Below are 23,099 nucleotides of genomic sequence, written 5' to 3' on the forward strand. Positions count from 1 at the left end.
CAAAGTATACATCAGTATAGGTGTAGTATTCAATATATACCATCCAGTTTTTCAAATTTAGTAACATTGAACATTTTGGGAGAGTGTACATATAAACAGAGAAATACATCAGACAAGGGGGAGACAAGAGTGACAGAGGGATAGAGGTCGGAGAGGTTTCCTAAACTAGAGCAGCGTTACAGGGTCATTCATTCATTATCTCCACAGGATCTGTCCGTATTGGTTTTGCATATCTCACTCACTTGTCCCAGAGTTGAATAAACATACTTCTCTGAAGGGAGAAGGTGATCCTTTCGATAACATAGTTGTCATTTACTATGTCTATCCATTCCTGAATCGTGGGGGGCTCAGGAAGCAGCCAGCGTCTGGTGAGCGCTTTTTTACAAGCGGTTATTAAAATGCCAAGCATGTATTTATCTCGTCGCCCTGTTTGAAAAACAAATTTTCCTAAGAATAAAGTTGAAAATTTCAGGGGCAAGTCAGTGTTAAGTATAACTTTTAATGTTTTATGAAATTCTGTCCAGAAAGGCCTTATGACAGGGCACTCCCAAAATATGTGCCAGTGATTTGCTTCATGAACCCCACACCGTCTCCAACATGTGGCATCCCCTACCGCGAAGCGTGCCTTCTGCTTCGGTGTAATAAAGAAACGAATAACACACTTACATGCAAATTCCCACCATATATGAGAATTGGTGCATTTCCACTGGAATTCAAGGTCTAGAGTTTGAGTGTCTTAAAGACTTTTGGACCATATTGAATATAAACTAGAATCACCGCCTCACAGGCGTCGGCCTCCACCAACCACTCAAGTAGAAGTTTACATCAGTGTCCGTCCACAAGGTCATGAGACATTTGTTTGAATTTGTCATAATTAGCTTAAGAATGTTTTTTGTTTTTTATGTTTTTAGGCCAAAGTTGAGAAGGGTCACAGCGACCGTCCACCACCAAAATCTAACCAGTTCAACCTCGAGTCCCAGGGAGACATGTGCGCCAAATTTGAAGAATTTGTTTAAAGCTTAATTGAAATGACTCTGAAAGCATGCGTTTAGCTTGAAACGAGTTAATGAGTCACATTGAAGGTTTCAATGAACACAACCCATAAACTGTGAGCAACATTTGAAAACCTTAGAAATGAAATAAGGTTACTTAATTTTGTTAGACTTCATATTTTATTTAGATATTTTTACAGGAATACAACCTTCAAAGTGTATTTAGCTTTAAAGTATTTAGTTTTTTCTGATCGGGCATAATGACTCAGAAGTATGACGCTAATACACATACAAAAAGTGCGTGAAAAAATGTGTACAAATGCCAATTTTTTTATTGATTTGGGAAGCAAACTTTTTCTCCTCTTGACCAGTTGGTGAAAATTACACCCGAGCTGCGTAGCTATGAAATATGGTCTTTGATCTAGTACAATATTTAAATCATGTTCTTGTTCTATATTCGACATAACTAGACTGCATTGCGAAAAACAATCGGGATTCATTGTGAAGCACAGCGCCACCTCCTGGAATATCAAACTAATTCAGTTCTCTGGCTCCATGTCACGAGAGTTGATTCATGTTTATTGAATTTACTATAATTACACAGATGTGAAATTGAAGCTTCTGTGTTTGTATGCAGTCAAATTGATCAGGGGCTAAATATATAGTTTATATTAATTTAAATGAACTCATGCAACTTGTAGTTTCTACAACTTTTACATGCGAGTGTAAAAGAACATTTAGGAGACTATGTTGTAAATCCATGGAGACGCCAGATAAACTTCACTGTGAAGGAGAAGAAAATAAAGTGACACTTCTAATGTGCCCAGTTACACAATTCAATCTTTCCAGATGGTGCAAACTAATATTAATTTCCAACAGAACATATTTGAGATGAATCGTCTGTGTGTACATGTAAGCTGCCCCACAGAGCCTATCAGCATCATCAGTGAGGTCCCCATCACTCACAACCCGGGCATCAGGAAGGAAATGTTTTCCAGGGTAGAGGGCTTAAAAAACAAAAAGTACCAAAGACAATATTAGATTTGTACAGTGCATGGTAAATGGTGTGTATGCACAGTCAAGCGGCTGCATCTCTCACCAGTGTGTGCTGGGTGCAGCTCCTCAGCTCTGGGATCTGTGCGGTGAGGCCGATGAGAGGAGCCAGAGCGCACAGCAGGGAGTCCAAGAGCAGAGACGCGCTGCTCGACACGCTCACCACTTTCTGCAGAGAGAAGAAGAAACAAAGCATCAGCTCCTGATCGGTGGACGGGTGGGCAATGTAGTCCGTTTGTGGCTGGACCGTTTCATGTTCATCTCATAATAGCTCACATCTCACGTCGGTGGCCAGCTGGGAACAGAACATCATAGTTATTGATAACTAACCAACCATCACACTGTGATAATATGTAACACTATTCAGGAGGAACAACACTAGCCAGGTCTACGTTCTTGTCAGGAGGTGGCGCCAGACGTCAACTGTACAACATTACGCCTCTATAAAGCTGTACTTTTGAAACTGTTGGTCAGAAATTATCCTGTGAGATATGCAAATGAACCAGACCAGACAGGGAGCTACAGTGTTGGCGAGTGGCAGCAGATCTAACAATCTCTATTCTCATGTGAACGCCAGATAATAATCACGAGTCCAGTGATTCTTAAACTGGGTTCGATCGAACCCCAGGGGTTCCGCAGGGGTAGAGACACACGCAGCGTTTCCTCTACCATTATAACAGGGTGACCCGCCCCCCTGTGATTTTCGCTATAGCGCCAGATTACAACAGAAGTGATTTAAGGTTCCCAACCTTGTTCTTTTATTAAACTAAACGGCCGTTTGTTATTGATCGTATCTACACAGCGGCATGTCATTTATGTCGCTTCTCCTGGCTCACGGTATCGGGCGCGGCGGAGCTCCGCCCCCATGCGCACAGACAAATGCGCAGAAACGGGCGTACACACGTGAAAAGTAAACCGATAAATCTGCATTTTTTTTAAACGTTCCCAAGGTGGTGAAGATGGGACAAGTAGTCTAGTCTCTTCAGCTCCGAGTTCAAAAGCAGAAACGTGGTGGGGCGCGAGGGAAAATGCTAATTATTTTAAAAATGTCAAGACCTTTATTGAGAACTTCACATATTACAAAGTACACAGACATAAAACTAAATCATTAATAAATAAAGACCGAAATGCCTGTCCTTTCGTATACATGTTTACGTTACAGCGTTAATAGATTATGCTCCACATGCGTGACTTGGCGACTTGCCAGTGAGTTTGGGCGTTCCTGCTGTTGCCCTTCAAAAAATAAAAGCTCAACATTGAGCATTATGGAGAGTGGCCGAATCAAGCCTGCAACCCCGTTGAAGAGGTGTAGTGGAAAGCTCATTTTATCACACATAATTAAACGTGATGACTCACACAGGTGGCCGGGCCTTCGCCTATGGGGCTCGGTCGGGCTCAGCCCGAAGAAATATCATGGAGCAGCAACCCTGTGGACCCACCACCCGCAGGGACAATCATCAGGGTCGGGTGCTATGTAGACCAGGCGGCAGGCCGGGCAGGGGGCCTGGGCGAGCCGATCGCCGGCAGCAGAGACTAGCTCTAGGGACGTGGAACGTCATCTCGCTAGCGGGGAAAGAGCCAGAGCTGGTGCAGGAGGTGGAGCGGTACCAGCTAGATATAGTTGGGCTCACCTCCACGCACAGCGCTGGCTCTGGAACAAAGCTCCTGGAGAAGGATTGGACTCTCTTCTTTTCTGTAGTTGCCCAGGGTGAGAGGCGCCGGGCGGGAGTGGGGATACTCACAAGCCCCCGGCTGAGCGCTGCTGTGTTGGAGTTTGCCCCGGAGAACGAGAGGGTCGCCTCCCTGCGCCTACGGGTTGCGGGGGGTAAGGCTCTGACTGTGGTTTGTGCTTATGCACCAAACTGCAGTTCAGAGTATCCGGCCTTCTTGGAGTCGGTGGGAGGGGTCCTGGAGAGGGCACCGCCTGCCGACTCCATAGTTCTCCTGGGAGACTTGCTCACGTGGTCAATGACAGAGAAACCTGGCGGGGGTGATTGGGAGGAACGGCTTGCCCGATCTGAACCCGAGCGGTGTTTTGTTATTGGACTTCTGTGCTAGCCACGGTCTGTCCATAATGAACACTATCTTCGAACATAAGGTGGCTCATAAGTGTACTTGACCTTAGGCCGGAGATCAATGATCGACTTTGTCATCGTATCATCTGATCTGCGGCCGTATGTCTTGGACACTCGGGTGAAGAGAGGAGCAGAGCTGTCAACTGATCACCACCTGGTGGTGAGTTGGATCAGATGGCGGGGGAGTCGGCCGGAAAGACCTGGCAAGCCCAAACGTGTAGTGCGGGTGAACTGGGAACGTCTGGTCGAGGACCCTGTCCGGGAGGTCTTCAACTCCCACCTCGGGATGAACTTCTCACACATCCTGAGAGAGGTTGGGGACATGCAATCCGAGTGGACCATGTTCAAAGCCTCTATTGTGTAAGCGGCCGACAGGAGCTGTGGTCGGAAGGTCATCGGTGCCTGTCGTGGCGGCAACCCAAGAACCCGGTGGTGGACACCGGGGGTCAGGGAAGCCGTCAAGCTGAAGAGGGAGGGCTTCCGGGCCTGGCTGGCCCAGGGGTCTCCTGAAGCAGCAGACATACCGGCAGGCCAGAAGGGCTGCAGCTGCGGTGGTCGCGGATGCAAAAACTTGGGCATGGGAGGAGTTCGGGGAGGCCATGGAGAAGGACTTTCGGTCGGCCTCAAGGAGGTTCTGGCAAACCGTCCGACGGATCAGGAAGTGAAAGCAGGGCCTACCCCAGGCTGTTCTCAGCAGTTTATGTCCATGTCTCTCCGAAATGCCATCACTTCATCCTCCAAGACATTTGGGTTGAAATGGTCAGAATTAACATAATTATGCATTCTTGCATTTTGAGGTCACAGTGACCTTTGACCACCAAAGTTTAATCAGTTCAACCTCGAGTTTAGGTGGACGTTTGTGTTGAATATGAAGAAAGTCCCTTCAAGCATGAGATATTGTGTTCACAAGGACGACACTAGAAAACATAATGTCACGACTATCGCCATCTCAGAGCCAGAATAAAACAACTTAACCGGAAGTTCAACAAACCACGTTTCATATTTAGTATTCCCGTTTTCAAAGCAATCGTCAACTGCCTTAATCTGTCAACTGCCGCAACAATTGCATCCACATTCACGAGCACATATATAATATTTTACGCTTGTCTTACTTGGGAAGAATTTAGAGATCCATGTAATATCTTCACAATAAAAAATGTTTTCCAGACCAGTATTTATGAATAGAAAACATTGTTTTCCCTACAGTGAATCTACTCACACTAGTCTCCTGGAGATGGTGTCCAATCAGGGACAAGGATTCTCCCAACAGGTGGAGGTGAGCGGCAGCACTGACAGGATCCCGGTCAGAGCTGCCAGGACTCCTGGATGTGGATCCCAGAGCGTCCCAGGCTGAGCGGGTGGGACTGATGGGGCCGCAGCGGTCGGTCACGGGGCTGCACACCATGGATTTAACCACAGAGCTCACTGCAGACACAGCAGCTGTCACTGAACTAGGAGCGAACAGACTGTGGGCTGCTGGAGTGGCAGGAGGGGTGAGGATGATGCTGGCTACAGGACAGTCGGCCATGTCGTGCTGGTTATCGCAGTACACCCAGTACTCTAGCATGGAGCTGGGACTTGTCTGGGAGCAACAGAGAGGGAGAAATATAATGAAGAGCGGAAGAGAAAGTAGAAATAAACTGAACTTCGAGGATAACTACCGACTCAATGCTGCCCTCTGCTGTGCAACAGGAACCCAACAACTGGTCTTGGATATCCTGGAAGGGACAGTTTACACAGAGAGGGGATGAAACTACAGACAGTTTGAATTAACTCTTACAATCGTAACATTCACAGACACATTTAACCCGACAGGGTAAAATACATTAAATCTTATCTGTTCTCCTCCTCCTTCCTCCCATTGGCATTGTGGCACACAGACTGGATAAGCAGGGAGGCCAGAGGACTCAGCCTCACTGCAACCTGCAATATGTCATGTATTCATAGATAAGAACAGATGTAGTTTACCATCTCTTCCTCATAGGGAGTGCCCCTCCTGCATCTTTAGGTCACATTAAGTTCATGTGAATGGTCACGGACGTTGTCGCTGAAACGTCCTCAACATTCACCACTGAGACCGACGACATGACTGCCGTTATTGATTTGTGAGAGTTCAAAAACAAATCCCTCCTCAACCATCTACACAGCTGACGCATGGTGAAGAATGCACAAGGTTACCTGAAGAGCACTTACCAGATGTGTTCCTTTCCCTGTTGATCATGCCTTCCGGTTCCTGAAGAAGAATAAAAAGTGAATACTAAGCACATATGGAATTAAAATGAATCACACGTTTAAGAAGCAGCGCCACAACAAAGTAGGGTTCAGAGTTCAACTACCTGCTACTGCCACAAAAACGTATCAATAACATAACAACTAACAGAATAGATCAGAATAAAGAGCATGCATTGTTTATCACAACTGGTACTCTCTTGTGGATGAAAGATCATTTGCTAAACTTTATTTCTGTAAACCACCCAATACCAAGTGCCCCGGTTCCACCTCTTGGTGCTACACGCCTCAAACCCCAGATCGGGCTCCTCCACATCCATCTTCTCTCTGAGGGACCTCTTCCTCCCTCTCCGGCCGTCTCCTCTCAGTGGGGCTGCTTCTCTGCACACGTGAGGATGAGATGCACCGATGCACGGCCATGTAACAGCAGTCATATCACAGTATGAGACACGTGTTTGATTGAAAGAAGGAATAAAGTTTATTCAACAGAAATGGCTCCGCACGGGTTAACTTTATACGCGTCTGGACACATTTTAATCTGTTGTCACGTGGATGCCAGACCACAACAATGTGCCAGAAGTAGGGCGATTGGCAAGTGAAGTGATCGTTGAACCGACGTTTAAGCAACATCGAGGGAGCTGGACTAGTTTACTGGTGCGGCTGACTGTTACCTAACTAACGCCTTTACATGTCGGCTCTTTGAAGTCCGTCTGCGCGAGCCGGTTGAGTCAGTTTCTATCTGTCTAACGTCTCAATAAATCAAGCCACGAAGTCTGTGAGTTGAGGACAGGCTGTAATTAACAAGTCACTTGTGTCACTATTGCAAAATAGAAATCCGTCGTCGACGTTTCCACGTTTCCGTTTCTGAACGGCACATCCGGGTTCTGTCGACCGAACAACACGCGAGCATGTGGCCGAAAAGCTCAAATACAATTCGGCTTGAATTCCCCTCATTGTACGTCGATTCACGTTGTGTGAGTCTGACCCTCAATCAGGACGGAGAGGACGGTGAAGCGCTGACTCACGTTTAGTGGTGGCCCCCGTCGCTCTGCTGAGTCACGCTAAGGAGTGAGCGGAGGTTACGTGATTTAAATAGATGACTGATTAGGCGTCCTGCTGCAGCTGGCTGTGCACGAGCGCCTTCGTCTGCAGCTCTTTATCTTTATTGTGTACTTATAATTATCCTCTCGAAATAGGTATTTGATATTTGTAGGTTGTCTTCTACTGAGTTGATACAAATGATTTGTGAGGAAAAGTTGCAATGAACAAACTTCATCAGATCGATTTCCGGTCCAGAAATCTAGAATTAGCTTGAAAGGGTTTCACAATCTGTGCAACACGTGTCACCTCCTCCCAGCGAGGTCAAGTTGGAAAGATATTCACAGATTCGGACTTCCTCATTATAACTCGTGAGCGAAACGGTGTTAAACCACACTTCTCTGTAACCTTGGGGACGTAGACAACAAGCCACAACCTTAATTAACCTTTATTTGACCAAAACGAGCCGATCTCCGAGATGGACGAATATCATTGGTACTTCACTGTTATGAAGTATTGTATTACAATAAAGATTCACCATAATGAATCAAAAGCATATTTTACCAAAATAATAGTTGCAGTACATCAAGCAGGAGCCCATTGATGTGCAAGGACATGTTGGGCATACTACACTGTTATGAAGTGGAGTTATTGAATATTATTTCCAATAATATTACCATCATTAATCCAAAGCAAATGTCATCAACATAACATCTGTAGTACAACCAAGAGGAGCCTATTGATGTATTAAAGGATGTGGGTCATTCTACACTTCATAACATTGAAGTTTTATTAAATATTGTTGTCGTATGTATTTAGCAGACGAACTCTGCGCACTGGTCTCGCGCATTGATAGTGATGTGATTCGTCCAGCTCGGAGAACGGCCCGTTTCGGTCAAATAGGTTATTTAGCCCTTGTGTTGCCTTAGGGTCATTTTGACCCGAATCAATATTACACCCTCCCCCCGCCTTTGGGTCATTTTGACCCGATTCAATGTTTCACCCTCCTGTTACCTTTATATTTACTAACATATTTTACCCTTTGGGTTCTATTTGACGCCAGCAATTAAAACCTCCAGAAAATTATTATAATTCATATTGTTTTCCAAGTTTAAGTGTGAGGCACTTTATGTTTGTTTGTTGACTACCGAAAGAACACCGACATTAAACATTGAATGGGGTCAAATTAATCCTAAAGCGGGGGGAGGGTGTAATATTGATTCGGGTCAAAATGACCCTAAGGCAACACAAGGGTTAAGGTCGTAGCTTGTTCTCTACGGTCAACTACGGTTTCGTGTACGAGTTATACAATCTGTGAATATCCTTGCAACTTTACCCAACTCCTCCCCATATCCTTAAATATCCTAAACTATAACAATGTAGGGTATTTAAGCTTAACTGCACCTGTGCTCAAAGAGAGGTGCAGAATTAATGTGAGCGTGTTGTGACATTCTTTAAAAAAAACTTGCACAACAATCTGATCCCAACCCCAGCACAAAAAAAATGGAAAACTGAAATAAAGTTGTTATAAACAGTGAAAACTCCTCTTATCTGCTCTTTCTCATAATCGCCTCCTATTCTCCTAACCCACTTTCACGTGAACGTCAATAAACTCATCCGTGCCCTATTATCGTGGTGAAACCTGTTTCTGATGTCTTCTTTGACCCAATCACGTGTTTGTTTTCTCACCCTCAAACATGAGTCACCGTGTCACCACTTCCCCTCTCCGGCTTCTCTGGAACTCCCACATACTTTTAGAGTCGGCTCCTCCTCTCCAGATGTTGCTGCGTCATGTTTAGCGCGGCCCAAAGAGCTGATAACGTCCTGACTCGTGTTTAGTCCCGTGATCCCTCCCTCTGAACTTTTCCGAAGTCGTTCTCAAAGTTGCTGCATCATGTTAACTCCCAGTCCCTCCCACCGTTTTTGCTGAAGTTGCCTTATCACGTTAAACTGAGACGCAGTGTTCCTGTTTTCATTCAGCTGCCGGAGGGAGGAGACAGAGGAGGATCCTATATAAGAGGGGAGACGACTGGAGGCACCAGAGCTCACGTTGAAGTGCACAGCCAGAGAGAAGCCCGGGATTCACTGTGCAGACTACCAGACGACTCAACTTCATCCTAACTGTGAGTAAAACACAAGATTCACAATTTTCTGGGGGGCTTTGTTCCACAACCTCCTGCTGACACTTCATAGCTCTGGAATATGACCTCTCGTCTTTTTTTCTTCTTTCCAGGACCACAATGGAGACCGAGACACAGACAACAGAGCAGATGACGAACAGGTGAGAATCAACTGCTGTGATTTATTATTATAATTTTTATTTTTTTGCATCTCACATTCCACTGAACAATGCCACGTTCATCCCTAAAATGCTCCGAGATTACTGCGTCTGATGGAGTTTGAATCGTCCCGAACGTTAGACAAACATCTGTAGCGGTTCACCCGATGCACATCCTTCCTCTCTTACCCCTCGCCCGCTTTCTTTTCGCAGTGATCTGTCGGAACAAATCAAAGCGGTGACGAAGGAGAGTCACGTCAGGGCAGAAAACACCGAGCTGATGCTGAGCTTCCAGAGGGGAAAGGTCACCATGCCGCAGCTTAAGGTAACACAACATTTCTATCCTTTGTTTGCTTTTGTGGGTGATCTCCCTTTTTTGTTGTTGTGGCTACTCTGATCTCCTCGTCTTGACAACCCCTCCTCCTCTTCTCCAGCTCCTCCTGTGCTCGCTGTATGAAGTCTACAAGGTCTTGGAGGAAGAGATGGACAGGAACTGCCACCACCCCAGTGTCGCTCCCATTTACTTCCCGGCTGAACTGGCCCGACTGGGGACCCTCGAGAAAGACCTGGAATATTTCTACGGCCAGGACTGGAGAGAGAAGGTTGTTGTCCCGGCTGCCACTCGAAGATACTGCCACAGACTCAGACAAGTAGGTTTCATCACAATATATACAGATGGATATCATTTGTTTCTTTACTGTATGATGCTGAACACTCTTCCCCTCCACTTTTTTCTTCTTCAGATCGGTAAAGAAAACCCTGAATTCCTGGTTGCCCATGCTTACACTCGTTACCTCGGTGACCTGTCTGGAGGTCAGGTCCTGGGTCGGATCGCCCAGAAGTCCATGGGGCTGAAGGGCAGCGAGGGTCTGTCGTTCTTTGCCTTCCCCGCTGTGTCCAGCCCCAACCGGTTCAAACAGCTGTATCGCAGCCGGATGAACAGCGTGGAGCTCACGGAGGAGGAGAGGAACGGCGTGCTGGAGGAGGCCGTCAGAGCGTTCGAGCTCAACATTCAGGTACGCAGCGGCGGGAACCGGAACGCCACCGCCGACTCACAACACCAAACATTGCTCTTGTAAACGGTTTAAGCCCTTTTTCATTTTTTAAATTTTTCTTTCAGGTCTTTGATGATTTGCAGAAGATGCTGCCGAGTGTCCATGAAGACGAGCGGCAGACTTCTTCAACACACTCCGCACCAGCGAAGATGCTCCAGCTCCCCAGAGCCATCGTCCAGTCCTCCGCGCTGCTCAGGACGCTGATGGGACTCTTCGTGGCTCTGGCCACCGTCAGTATAGGAATCTACGCTTTTTAAGAGCGCAGACACCATAATACTGCGTTTGTCTGTGAATGTACATAGTTAAAAAAATAACTCTTGAAGGGTTTGAAATACTTGCAAAATGACTAAATACTGTAAAATACTTATAAATCTGATCACGGTTTGCATTAAAGTGGATTTTTTTTGTGTAACACCGTTACCCAGTGTGAAATAAAGTGTGTTTTTAAAACTGTAAATATTATTTTTAAATAAAAAATATCTTGTTGGAAAAAGCTTGTTCTCCTTGCCGTGCAGCACTGACGTGTCGGTGTGCGCTCAGGCACGCCGTGTTCGTGGGAAACACAACGGCTGATGGTCAGGGAGCAGCTGGGTGTCATCTGCACTCATACTTTGAGCCCGCTGTTCATTGGTCATCACAAAAATGCACATTTAATAAACTCAACTGCTGGCAAACCATCTGAATAATAATAACGACAACATATACAGTTTAAAATCTGGTTTCCACTTTTATTATGATTTCCAAACAAAGCTGTGATTCGCACACATTATAAATAGCAGTCAGTTAAATGCTGGCTTTATTTCTGGCCTAATTCATAGTGACAGTCCAGTGCTGGTATCTGTTTCCCCCTCGAGGACAACTAAAGTAAAAATTAAAAGTCATGTCAGAAATGATTGTACTTCACAGGAATCGGTTTTCCTCGACCTCTCAAAGGCACCGCAGCCTGAGTGAATCAGAAATGTGTAGCGTCCAGACCTTTAAAGCCGAAAGGATGCTTTACATTCTGGACACATTCCTTTCGACTGCTTGTCTTTGTTTGTCGTGGACATGACTCAGTCAGAGCGCACGTCTAATACCAAAAGATGAAAGTGATCGCCAGACTCAGGAGCTCCGGAAATGCAACATTTGCTGCAAGAAGGCAGTCACCACAAAACAAGCTTGGAACTACAACAAGTTTACAACTGACATGCCAATCTCTACTTGCTGTATTACACACACACACACACACACACACACGAGTAGCCCAAGGTACACAGCACATCTTGTCCTTGTAAATGTTACTGGCAGTAAACAATCAACAGGACACGCCAAGGACCGATTATTAAAACTAAATGGAGCACAGATTCAAAGCAAAGGAAATGGATCCATATTGTGGGAAAGAAACAAAAAAATATTTATAAAAGCAGCTTCAAAAGGAAAAAACGTAAAGACAACTGTAGTCAAATAAAATGAATTGCATCCAAATGGAGACCATTCTCTCTCTCTCTCGTCACGCTTTAGACGTGAACGGTTAAGGGGAAAACAACAATGTCTGTTCTGATGATTGCATATTAATAGAGAGTTGTTGTGGGACGTTCAAGGCCACATGATCTTTAAAAAACAACAAAACTTCACTGGGCCGAGAGAAATTTCCTGCATTTTCTCCGTAGATATTACATATTGCACATTACGTCTAGAAAGGGGCAGTGAATCACAAAGGTGACGTGCATCGTACAAAAGTGAAATTGATTTGCAGTCGTATTCTGCGACGCGTACAGCTTTCCATATTCTTCATCGAGCTCGATTTGGCACGTCGTCCGACTGTTAATGGCAAAGAGTTTCCAAAGCCCAAATAGGTGCATATGAGACTTTAAGGAAGCGGTCAGGCACAGCTCTCAACACCTCGCCGCGTCCTAAAACACCGGGCATGGTGCCGCGTCACCTCGGCTACCCGTCTGAACGGCTCGGACAGTTTTCGGCAACAAAAAGGTGCAGCTGCTTTGAGGCGGGAGCGGCCGCCGCGGGGCCGCTCAGTTGGTTTCGTAAGAGGACAGCAGGGCAGCGTCCACCGGCTCCATGCAGGAGGGGCAGGTGAAGGAGCGCATCAGCCAGGGGTCAATGCAGTCCACGTGGAAGACGTGGAGGCAGGGCAGGAACCGGATGGGGTCGCCGTACTCAAAATCCATCATGCAGATCACACACCTGGCGGGGGGGAAGAGAAACAGAGTTCACGGTCTTCACGCGTGAAGAGAATGTCTGGACAATCGGCTCAGGTCAATCTCCTTGTTTTAGATTAGACATGTAAAGTCCAACAAAACATCCACACGCAGTGTCTGAAAAAACACACATGCAGGGTTCTGACACATTTTGACCAATGGATTTCCAGGACTTTTCCATGACCGTAAACCAAATTTCCATGACCAAACTGAAATCTCGGTATAAACATGAACATTTTAGAAAATGCTGCGTATTGAGAGCGTACGCCGGCTTATATTTTGAGCGTCTTCCTTTAAAAAAAAAAGCATATTAATTATTTCAAACTCGGCGTAAATGAACATGTGATTATAACACATTTCAATGACTTTTCCAAAACTTTTATGATTTAAGTTTTTTCCATGACTTTTCCAGGCCTGGAAATGACCATTTAAAAATTCCATGACTTTTCCAGGTTTTCCATGACCGTACGAACCCCGACCTGTCTTTTTTCATTTTAACTAACGTAACATCAACTGAGATTTACTGACAAGGGAGAGAGCAGATGAAGAACTGATGAAGAGTTGTGTTTTTGGGGAACACTTCAGCAGCACCTGATCTCACGTCCAAATAAACCCATAGAATTGACCCAGTCCATTGTGTTCGATCAGAACATGCACAACAAACCTATACAACACATATATTTATATATTTGTGACCCACTCTTTAACTTTCTTGTCAGAGGGGTCGGAGCCCGACTCGAAGACGCCTTTGGGCAGGTGATGGATGAAACCGATCCGCTGGGCAATGCGGACCTGCTCCTCCTCAGTGAGCTGGTACGCCAGGCGACTCTCCCCCGGGGTGGGATGGTACACCTGCACAGACTGGGAGCGCTCCTGGAGGGGAAGCAACCGAAGACAACACCCGGCAGTTATGAAGCAAGTCTTCTCTGCGGGAGGATTTAGACGCACCTTTGCATTACAGCCCGACTGATACTGGAACTCCGAGGCGGAAACATTTGCCAAGTTTTAGAAGTCACCAGACATAATGGCCATCATACAAGTAGTGAAAAGCAACATTTGGGTTTTCCTACTTAATATTAAAATGTTAACTGTAACTTTGTTTGTTGCTGCTACAACCAAATTTGAATTATGAATAAAGTATAGATCGATCTATCTATTTTAATTCTATAGCTTATTTTTATGTCAGCATTGTGAATTGTATATATATATGGTTTTTTTTTGTTGGGGGGGGGGGGGTATTTACAGCACAGAGACTAGTCTACTATCTCTAACTTACCAATGACATTAATACAGTTAAAATACTGCGTGTTGCATAATATATACTGAGGTTCTGAAAAACATAAAGTATACTTACTGTAACTGTGGACAGAACTTCCAATCTGAATAAACAATTGTTCCCAAACATTTATAAATGTATCTTCGAATGTGTGTCTACTGTGGTAGAGAATGGATATTGTTTAATGCATGTATTTATGCAGAGGGGGCCTTGTGATTCATGATGTTGGTTTTTCACTACAAAATAAACAGATGCGCGTTTATTTTGTTTAACTAAATAAATAAACTAAAGTCATTTTTAGAATGAATTTGATCGTCAGTTCGTAAGATAATCACGTGTATATGTATATGGTCATTGGCCTGTGCCTTGTGCTCGATGCTGGATGCTGGAAGCGAATAGTCTGCAGAGGTGGAAAAACTCAACTACTACTTAAGTACTAGTAAAGTACGTAAAAGTACTCAGTCCATGCACATTAAAGTCAAACCGTAAAGTATAATAGTATTTATATATATCTCTCCAAGCAAGGAGGATCATCAGCTGCTTTGGCTGCGGCTGCTGCTCACTCACTGCCATTTACCGAGACACCGGAACGAGGGGACATACGGGACCCGGTTGTAACGTACCGGAGTTAACCTTCAACGGAATACAATTACCGACGCCTTAAATCGCCAGAGTGTGTTTAACTTGAGCCCCGGGGGAAGCTCACCTGGTAGGGCGGCGGAGGCTCACCGGGCAGACTGCCCCCCTCCGACTCGTTCAGCAGCGACAGGTCGTCCGCTCCTTGAAAAAACAGGCAGTTCCCCATTGAGCCGAGACCACCATGAGCGGGTCAACCGGAGCTCCGCGGTGTGGCCGCCGTTTCAACCAGTCGTCTTGACGTTAGCTCCGCCGGTAGTTCGCTGTCATTCCGTTCAGCGCTCGACGGGAAAAGAACCGACGGGAGCAGTGACGTCACTCTGCGAGTGGAAGAAACACTCCGCGTCGAGCTGGACCGCGAGGCGACCGGTCACGAAGAGTGTAACCGTCCCGAGAGGTGTTTCTGGAATCCGGTCGCGTTTTTTACCTTATTGTGTTGACAAAAAACACTAACCGGAATGACGTCATCGGGAACCTTGCAGAACACAGCACTTCCGCCTTCAGCTTTTCAGAATGAAAGCGGAATATTATCACACGTATTTCATAACGCTACAATTTTCGATATAATCGGCGCGCCAATGAATGAATTATGAGGCGATGTGCGTGCAGATGCTTTTACTCTGAAGTTGGCTCTACCACGCAGTCTCTTTGTATCCGGTCCAGTGCTGTTGTTTAGTTTTTTGAATAAGATAGATTTTTGGACTGAAAATGGTAAGAGGAAGACGCAATATGCTCAACAATAGCCACAAGTAACAGTTTAATCGAAATACATTTCACTGCAATAAATAACTTTGATTATAGACATAATATATATTTTTACTGTAGCATATGGGTGAGGTTGTTTTTGTAAAACTGCCTCTAATAGTCGTCACATTCAAACATGTTTTTATCCCAGACCAGCCGGCAACCAAACTGTCATGAACACGACTACACTCTTCATGTTTGTTTGGCATCTTGGCTCTGACCCCGTCGCGCATGCGCACAGAGGAGGAGATTGTGGGAGTCGAGGATAGCAGGTGATTCCTGAATAGTCTGATTCGGCAGGTGATAGATGTTTGCTTTCCCCCAGCTGTAGCGGTGTCCTGTGGATCAAGGCCTAGATTGGATACAAAGTGTGATTTTGGCTTTCTCTAATATCGGCGTCTTCACACATGAAGGCCTCAGCTCCTCCTCCTCCACCACCTCCTAAATGGAAAGCAGCCTCGTAGTATTCGTCCTCCACCTCCCCCTGAGTTTGCTGCAATACCATTTCCCTCTGATTACAGCCCTCCGATCCAAGAGACGAGTCCTCCACCAGAGGCTACGCATGGTGGAGAGAATCTGTCTCCCATCTTATTTTGTGAAATCTCCCAACGTCCAGGATGCACCACTGCTCCCAGGTCAAAATGGCCTCCGTCTTCTCCTTTAGAAGGACGAGAAAGAAGACGGCGATGGTGCGGAGAGAAAACACCCGGTGCAGGAAACTGACCCTGCACAGCAGGAAGTTTAATTTTAAGAATACATATCTTAGTCACATAAAATCACAATAAATACATTTAAATTATCTTTCAAGAGGACAGAGCAGCAGATGAAGAAGCTAATCGGACGGTTCAGGACGGTCCTTGAGGTCCAGTCGACCTGAAGCTCTTCAGTTACTTAAAAACAAAGATCTACATTCACCAGTACTTTAAAATGCTGTTCTGTTACGCGGTGCTCTTAAGTGAGCACTCTTTGCTTTATGATCAGGCTGAAGATATTTGAATATGTTACTTCAGCTGAATTTATAGTTCAGTGCTTTGATTTTTTCAAGAACATTCTAGTCATGTATGTTATTGTGCCTTTGAGAAACTCTAAAGCTGAAAAATAGATTTTCTTTTAGTGACGTAACCATAGCAATATAAAATGATCTTTTTGCAAAGAACCCCCCTCACTATATAAATCACATGGCTGGGTAGAAGCACTTTGCGTCTGTATTGTTGCTGCTATTTATTACCTAAAGGTAAACGTTACTGGTCAGATTCCTCGTAATTCGGAGTGTGGTGAAAACAGTTCTTCATCCTCTTTCTGTGGTTGGAGACTTTTTGAAGCCTGATCTACAAACAGGGTACATGGAGTTTGAAAGACACGTGCATTAACCCAGAACGAATATGTTTTGGATCAATTAAAGGTGCAATATGCACGATTGGGAGTATTTCCTTTGCTTCTTGACGGCAACATGGCGACGGTGTCTCCCAGCTAACAGTTCTAACACAAAGCCCCAAGAGGGCGCTGGGATTTGAAGACCAAATATATTTGTTTTGCAAATTTACACTTTAATTCATCATATAGTCATTGTTTTAGGGTGAGCTACACTTGAACAGCATTCACATTTATCCATTGTTTTTTAAAAGTTGTAAAAAAAACACATGCTGACCAAGTCCAGGGACATTTCCCTTCCTTTGATCTCGTGAACAAAGACGAATCCCGTATGCTGAACCTTTTGTCGAGGTAAATGGAGGATCCATCCCTTTTGGAGTTTGAACAATACTTAGGACCTAAAGTCGGGATATCTCGACCTCTGAGGCTTCAATTTTAAACTCCATTTTAATATGTTGCCTCAGAGTTCCCCATTTATATGGAATTATGTGCAATACTAATCTGTAAGAATACCTTTTTATTCAGTTTATCATCAAACCTTAAGAGTACTTGAATTGAATGTATTACACTGCTTTTCATAATTTTCACGATACATACGTGTTTTTTATTTAAATGCACATTTGAAGCAAACTTAACTGGTCACTTTCCAAATAGTTTCATGAAATGAACATGTGTGCTTTGCACTCTCACCATGTCTTCCATCTCATAAAGCTTGAGAACACTTTGAGGCTTTATAATCCCGACATGACGTCTGTAAGAGTCCACAGCGATGCTAGCGCAGCTCACTGCTGACGTCAGTGTGCTAACATGCCAACACTGAAGTGTAACACACACCAGCTCAGTTCAGTGTGCTTTAGTGCATTATCAGTCAACCCTTCCACATCATGTCATAGTTTCTAATGACGCTGCACTCGTCACATGAACTTTACAGAATGACCTTAACGGGCACTTTGCTCGTTATCGGTCAGCTAATGGGCAGACTTCCTTATTCGGTCGGTGGAAATAAAGACGCAGCACACAGCGAGATGGTACAGTCAAGAACATCCTTTTTTATTCAATCAGGTGCTGCTCTTCTCAAACTGTGTTTTTCTTCTTATGGAAAAGAAACTGTAATTAACACATGCATTTCACCTAGAGCTCTGGGGGTGTTCTCACAAAGAAGTGGTGCTGCACTGAGGGCGTTAGACAGGCGTAGAAGAGCTGGGGTCAGGGGGCCTCGGGTGCTGCCTATTACAACGATAACCATACATGCTGAAGAAGATAAAAGGAACAAAATGAACAACAGAACAGAGACACGGAGCGTCCAGCATGAGGTGGTCAGAGGAGACAAGTGGAGGGACTTCCCTGATTCCTCAAATATCTGAGGGATCAGGTTGACGCTGGCCTTTTTATCGATCTGGTTGGTGCCTTTTAAGTGGATAATACTGCTGGGCCGGGAACAATAATACTTCACTTTATAAGATTGGTTTAAATGGATGTGGATATGTCCTGGAAATGCAATCCCCCCCCCTTTCAGCCTCGTGCAGGACAAGTCCGGTTATAAGGTGCTTGTAGCTTTCAATTACAGTCCAAAGGCCTCCTCGAGGAGGGCCTAAACGACATCATACCCTGATAGCAAATATTAAAAAGAAATCCAAATTAAAAAGGAAACCAAAAAATGAAAAGAAAAAAAAGAGAGGGAATAAAACAAAGCCACAAAATAAATAGCTAAAACAGAAGAGCAAACTCTTATCCTAGTCCAAGCAGCCCCGTTCCAACATCCTGAAGCGGTTCGTCCAGCCCTCTCGACCCTGTCCGTCAAAACCTCCTCAACCCTAAACCCCGGTCATCCTTTTTCCTAACCCACCCAAGGACACCCCCAAAAGCCCGTCAGCGTAATTTGTTCACTTACATTAGCTGTTGAATGGAGAAGCTGAAGAAGATGGGTATGGTAATACAATGTGAAGCATACAGACAAGAATAACATGTGAGCTAACTGCATTCTGCTCAGACAAAAGTTTTTTCGGCAATAATTTTTTTGTTCTCCTCCCACCCTCCGACAACGGTGGAGGGCGGGAGAGAGAGAGAGAGAGAGACGGAGAGAGAGAGAGAGACGGAGAGTGACGGACACACAGTTACAGACTACTCCAATGTCTAAGAGAAAACAGACAGCGGAGACAGAGGGGAAGAAAAAAAGCAAGAGCTGAACGAGAACAAGTTTTTTTGCCTTTTCAAAAGTTTTTTTTGTTTTTTTTTGTCATTTATCAATAAAAAGTAAAGAACTAATTCACACCAGTTTCCTTTTGTACTGGATATATACACATACGTATATATCTATATACGGCTTTGAAAAGGAAGAGAGGATATAGGGGTGGTACAATGGAGGGGATTCATTTCGAAGGCAGGAGGAAATAAAGAGTCGTCCCTGAGCGCCGGCCTTTTGCCTCCTCGCCGCACTCAGGGGCAACCGGTGACCTCCGAGCCGGTTCGTAAAACAAACAGACAAAAGGAGGGAGGGGGCGATCTGGATTACAAAATGGAGTCTGTGAACAAAAGGCACTTTTAAGGGACAACCTTTAACTGCTGGGAAACTATACACTACAGCACAAGCACTATAAGAGTCATTTACAGAGGTGGGGGGGGGGGGGGGGGCAGGGGAGAGGCTCACCTGGTCTGCCTGTTTCAGAAACGGGTTCAATCGTTTTCTTACGGATGTTTAAGCTACTTTTCTATGTTTTTTATTTACTTGTTCCATTGCATGTGGGTTCATCCAGCTCAAGATTCAGAAACATGATCATGGGAATTAAAGAGGTCTGATGTAAAGCATCTCCCGCAGCCCGGGGGTGCTTATTTATGCCAATGTGTGAGATACAAATGAGTTAAATTGGGAGGGTTGTTTGTTTTTTCTTGCTGGTGAGTTTCAGGCAGTGCACGGAAAAGTCTTCTAAAGTGTTTCTTGACAGTTTGTTGTGTCTTTTTCTCTCTAAAGGTTGAACCAAAATGCCTTTTGTGTCACAACCTGAAGGAATAGGAACCTCTCCCCCAACTCTATACAAATAGAAGAAGAAGAAAAATAGAGAGGACTAATGCTGTTTCCTAAATGGTCTGTTATTTTTGTTCATTACCATTCATGTACAATAGCTCTGAATGTACTTTATAGTGTTAAAGCACCAGATGTTATCTGATAGAGAATATTTCCCCCCCAAGTTGTGTAGAATTTTTTTCTTCTTCAGCCCTCCCACATTTTTTATAAACAATTGATTACACATAAAACATAAAAAAGAGACAAAGGAAATAAAAACAAATACCCCCAAACTTACAAAGACTAGGATTTTTCATGGCCCCCTGGTTTAGAGTCCCGGAGCTTATGGACTTTGAAACAAATACATTTTTTTCTTCTCTTTTCTCTTAGCTTTCTTAAAAATCTCTAACAGACAAACACAATGATCTACCCAATGCATTGCACGTGGCTCAATCAACACATATTTTTCAATAATAATACTTTCCATCAAAAAACACACACTTTTTTTTTTTTTTTTTTAAACCTACTGTCGATTTTGTTGTTGACATGTTCATCTTGTCGTTATGATGCTGCGCTGCAGATGGCGAGTGTCGTTTGATTCGTACGGGTGACAGTAAGCTGATGTCACTGAAACGGGATGTGTGTGTGTGTGTGTGTTTGTGTGTGTGTGTGTAAGGAGGCGGGGGTGAGAGATCAGAAAATAACTAGACTGCCAGCTCATGTAGTACAATTTAAAAAGGAGCATATATCATAAATATACATGTATAAGATCTCTCTCTCTCTGTCTTTACAAAACAAGGTTTGCAGTCCTCTATAAAGATCTGTCCGCGGCCAATGGTTTCCACGAGCACCAGCGCTACCATCCCCCGTAGCTTTAGCTTATTCGTGGGAAGAGAACCTGAAGTCAAGTTTATTACTAATTGCATGACGGGAATACAGAGGCACTTTCATATATTGTTATAGTCTTGATATATGGTTTTAGTACATAGAACTAATGTTACTAGAGCGGCTGAGATCTAGGTCTCAGCCCTGTTCACTATCCCTGCAAAATAGAACCAACAGCTGGGTAGTCCAGTTATTTTGTGAGTTTGGTTTTTGGTGAGAATGATACCGATCGCAAATTTGAATGTGAACATTGACGTAGAAAAAACCCAACATATATCTCAAATTGAAAAAAAGACAAATGAAGTGAATGAAAAACCATTAACAAAGGCAGTCTGGAGAACCAAATATAAAGGCTTCCCTTTATTATTTTATGTCAGGATGTTGGTGTGCATTCTATACTTGCGCCTGTGCGTGTGTGTGTGTGCGCGTGTGTGTGTGTGTGTGTGCGTAGTGCTCTGGGTTTCTTAAGGGATACAAGGTGAAGCAATGCAAGGTCTGCATGCGATGAGCTGTTGTTACTGTGCTCTCCATACGCGAGAGATTTGAGAAACTGCTGTTACTGATTTGATGAAATCCGATACTTAACGTATTACTGCAAACTACTGAAAAATAGAAAGTGTTGTGACGTCGAGGAGAAAGTTAAAACAATCCAAGTGAGACAAAAAACTAAACCAAATCTGGCCAAAAAAAGGAAATCGCAAGAAATCACCTGCAAACAAAATGAAAGCCGATAATATGAAGCTGATGCTGCGTGTGCATAACTGTAAAGTAAAGTCCACGTTAATGAATAATAAGATGATAATATGTCTGCAAGCGTGTTTGCGTGTGCTGCATGTGTCAGGGCCTTGACTTTGACCGTTAGCGTAGCCACATCCCCGCTGTGGCGGCCAGCCTCGACTCACTTCTCTAAACGCTCATCTGACCATCGGTGTGCAATACCGTTCATCCCTTATCAAAAATTAATAGTGCATAGGTGAGGGGGACGAAAGAGCACATGTAGAGTTAGTGTTATGACCGTCTGTCGTGTGTTCACTCGCGAGCGCTCGCCTCATGGCTATCGCTTCACAGCAGGACGCCCTGATACTTTTGACAGATAAACGAAGACCAGCCACTTAGTGCATATATGTCACACCATTGGATGGTGCCACCATAATTGGCCAATTGGAAATTAGAAGAGGCTCAGGGCTGAGCGGATGAAGCGGCGAGGGCGTGGCGACACGCAGGCGTGTGGCGGCGGTTGGCGGTCTGGACCCTGGGCGGCGCCGAGCTCCAGGCGGGGGTCAGATGGGAAATGCAGAGATGGAGGCGTGCACATTTCACCGTTTACCACTATGTTTTTTGTTTGATCTTTTGGATCTCCCAGCCAATGCAGGGAGTTTCATTGTGGAGACGACACAAATTAAAAATTAACAAAAATAAAATAAAAATACAAAAGAAACAACAAATGAATGGTTGGTCATTTGTCAGGGTGTCATATTGTGTTTCCTTTCTGACGTTTGGTGGTGATTGGTGTGTGTGTGTGTGTGTGTGTGAGACAGTCCCTCCTCTTCCTCGCATTCTGAGTCTGTCCACTCAATCTCATTGAAGCCTCCTGCACAAAAGGGGGAGGGGGGGGGCCTTCCTGTTCAAATCGTGTTGGATTGGGAGTCCTCTTGGGTTGGTGTGGGGTTGTTGTTTTTCGGAGTTGGTAGTCGTACTTTGAATAGTGTTGGCTAGAGAGAAAGACCTTTAGTGTCAGCAGTCTGTTCTTAATCAGCGGGGACGTGTTTGTTTTTCAAATTTCCAATTTTCATGACACAATTTGAGCTCTTGATTCAGAGAGGCCTTGTCAGAGGAACCAGGACTGTGGAGAAGAAAATTAAAGAATAAATTAATCTTCAAACAGCATCAGCAGAATTCTTTTAGATTGACGCTATTGGTCTGAATCAAGGAGGGAGACGTAGGGGGTGTGAAGAGGTGTGCGGCATGAACAGCATATTACACAGTCAACAATATTACAAAACAATATTACTTTCTACATACAGTGTGGTTCACGATGATTCTACCTCTTCAGACCTCTAAAACGTAATTTTAAAAATCATTCTGGTTGAACAGCTTCCAGCTCGGAGGCACGGTGTTGGTTTTGGGAAGCGCTTGTATAAATGGCCCTTCATCCACTAGGTGGCCACCTTCCACTTCTTTTCTCCCACACTTTGTGCTTGCTGGGCTCAGCTGTCCCTGCAGTGTCGAAAAAGTTACAACCTCAACTTTTTCAAGAGGGCTCACTCTGGC

The 23,099-nt window shown here is 44.6% G+C and overlaps 4 protein-coding genes across 18 annotated transcripts in view; 1 reads left to right on the plus strand and 3 right to left on the minus strand.

Moving 5' to 3' along the window:
* Nucleotides 1-1,149: 1,149 nt before the first annotated feature.
* On the minus strand, nucleotides 1,150-9,320 carry LOC130190559 (HMG box-containing protein 4-like). 9 transcript variants are annotated; one of them, XM_056410031.1, is made up of 8 exons: nucleotides 9,140-9,320; nucleotides 6,637-6,730; nucleotides 6,314-6,353; nucleotides 5,946-6,043; nucleotides 5,782-5,838; nucleotides 5,340-5,702; nucleotides 2,092-2,214; nucleotides 1,150-1,999 (listed from the first exon to the last, which is right to left on the minus strand). In XM_056410031.1, the coding sequence occupies exons 2-8, from the start codon at nucleotides 6,667-6,669 to the stop codon at nucleotides 1,955-1,957; spliced, it is 759 nt and encodes a 252-aa protein (XP_056266006.1). In that variant the 5' UTR covers nucleotides 6,670-6,730; nucleotides 9,140-9,320; the 3' UTR covers nucleotides 1,150-1,954. The 9 variants fall into 9 exon arrangements, 7 of the variants coding, with proteins under 7 accessions (XP_056266006.1, XP_056266005.1, XP_056266004.1 ...); XM_056410030.1 differs by having other exon boundaries at nucleotides 9,077-9,148; XM_056410029.1 differs by lacking the exon at nucleotides 9,140-9,320 and adding an exon at nucleotides 7,375-8,052.
* A 100-nt stretch (nucleotides 9,321-9,420) lies between these two features.
* LOC130190561 (heme oxygenase-like) lies at nucleotides 9,421-11,213 on the plus strand. Its single transcript, XM_056410034.1, has 6 exons — nucleotides 9,421-9,510; nucleotides 9,621-9,668; nucleotides 9,879-9,990; nucleotides 10,100-10,315; nucleotides 10,409-10,681; nucleotides 10,786-11,213. Exons 2-6 carry the CDS (start codon nucleotides 9,628-9,630, stop codon nucleotides 10,975-10,977), a joined length of 834 nt encoding a protein of 277 aa, XP_056266009.1. The 5' UTR covers nucleotides 9,421-9,510; nucleotides 9,621-9,627; the 3' UTR covers nucleotides 10,978-11,213.
* A 209-nt stretch (nucleotides 11,214-11,422) lies between these two features.
* rnf11a (ring finger protein 11a) lies at nucleotides 11,423-15,439 on the minus strand. Its single transcript, XM_056410036.1, has 3 exons — nucleotides 14,898-15,439; nucleotides 13,616-13,788; nucleotides 11,423-12,901 (listed from the first exon to the last, which is right to left on the minus strand). Exons 1-3 carry the CDS (start codon nucleotides 14,994-14,996, stop codon nucleotides 12,730-12,732), a joined length of 444 nt encoding a protein of 147 aa, XP_056266011.1. The 5' UTR covers nucleotides 14,997-15,439; the 3' UTR covers nucleotides 11,423-12,729.
* A 2,527-nt stretch (nucleotides 15,440-17,966) lies between these two features.
* Nucleotides 17,967-23,099, minus strand: part of LOC130190558 (nuclear factor 1 X-type-like) — a 110,238-nt gene continuing 105,105 nt past the window's right edge. For all 7 annotated transcript variants that reach the window (XM_056410023.1, XM_056410025.1, XM_056410026.1 and 4 more), the window contains one exon: nucleotides 17,967-22,671. In XM_056410023.1, coding sequence (XP_056265998.1) covers nucleotides 22,657-22,671 — 15 coding nt within the window. In that variant the 3' untranslated portion in view covers nucleotides 17,967-22,656. The remainder of the gene's footprint in view (nucleotides 22,672-23,099) is intronic.

Source organism: Pseudoliparis swirei, chromosome 24, assembly GCF_029220125.1.
Source record: "Pseudoliparis swirei isolate HS2019 ecotype Mariana Trench chromosome 24, NWPU_hadal_v1, whole genome shotgun sequence".
Lineage (NCBI taxonomy): Eukaryota > Metazoa > Chordata > Actinopteri > Perciformes > Liparidae > Pseudoliparis > Pseudoliparis swirei.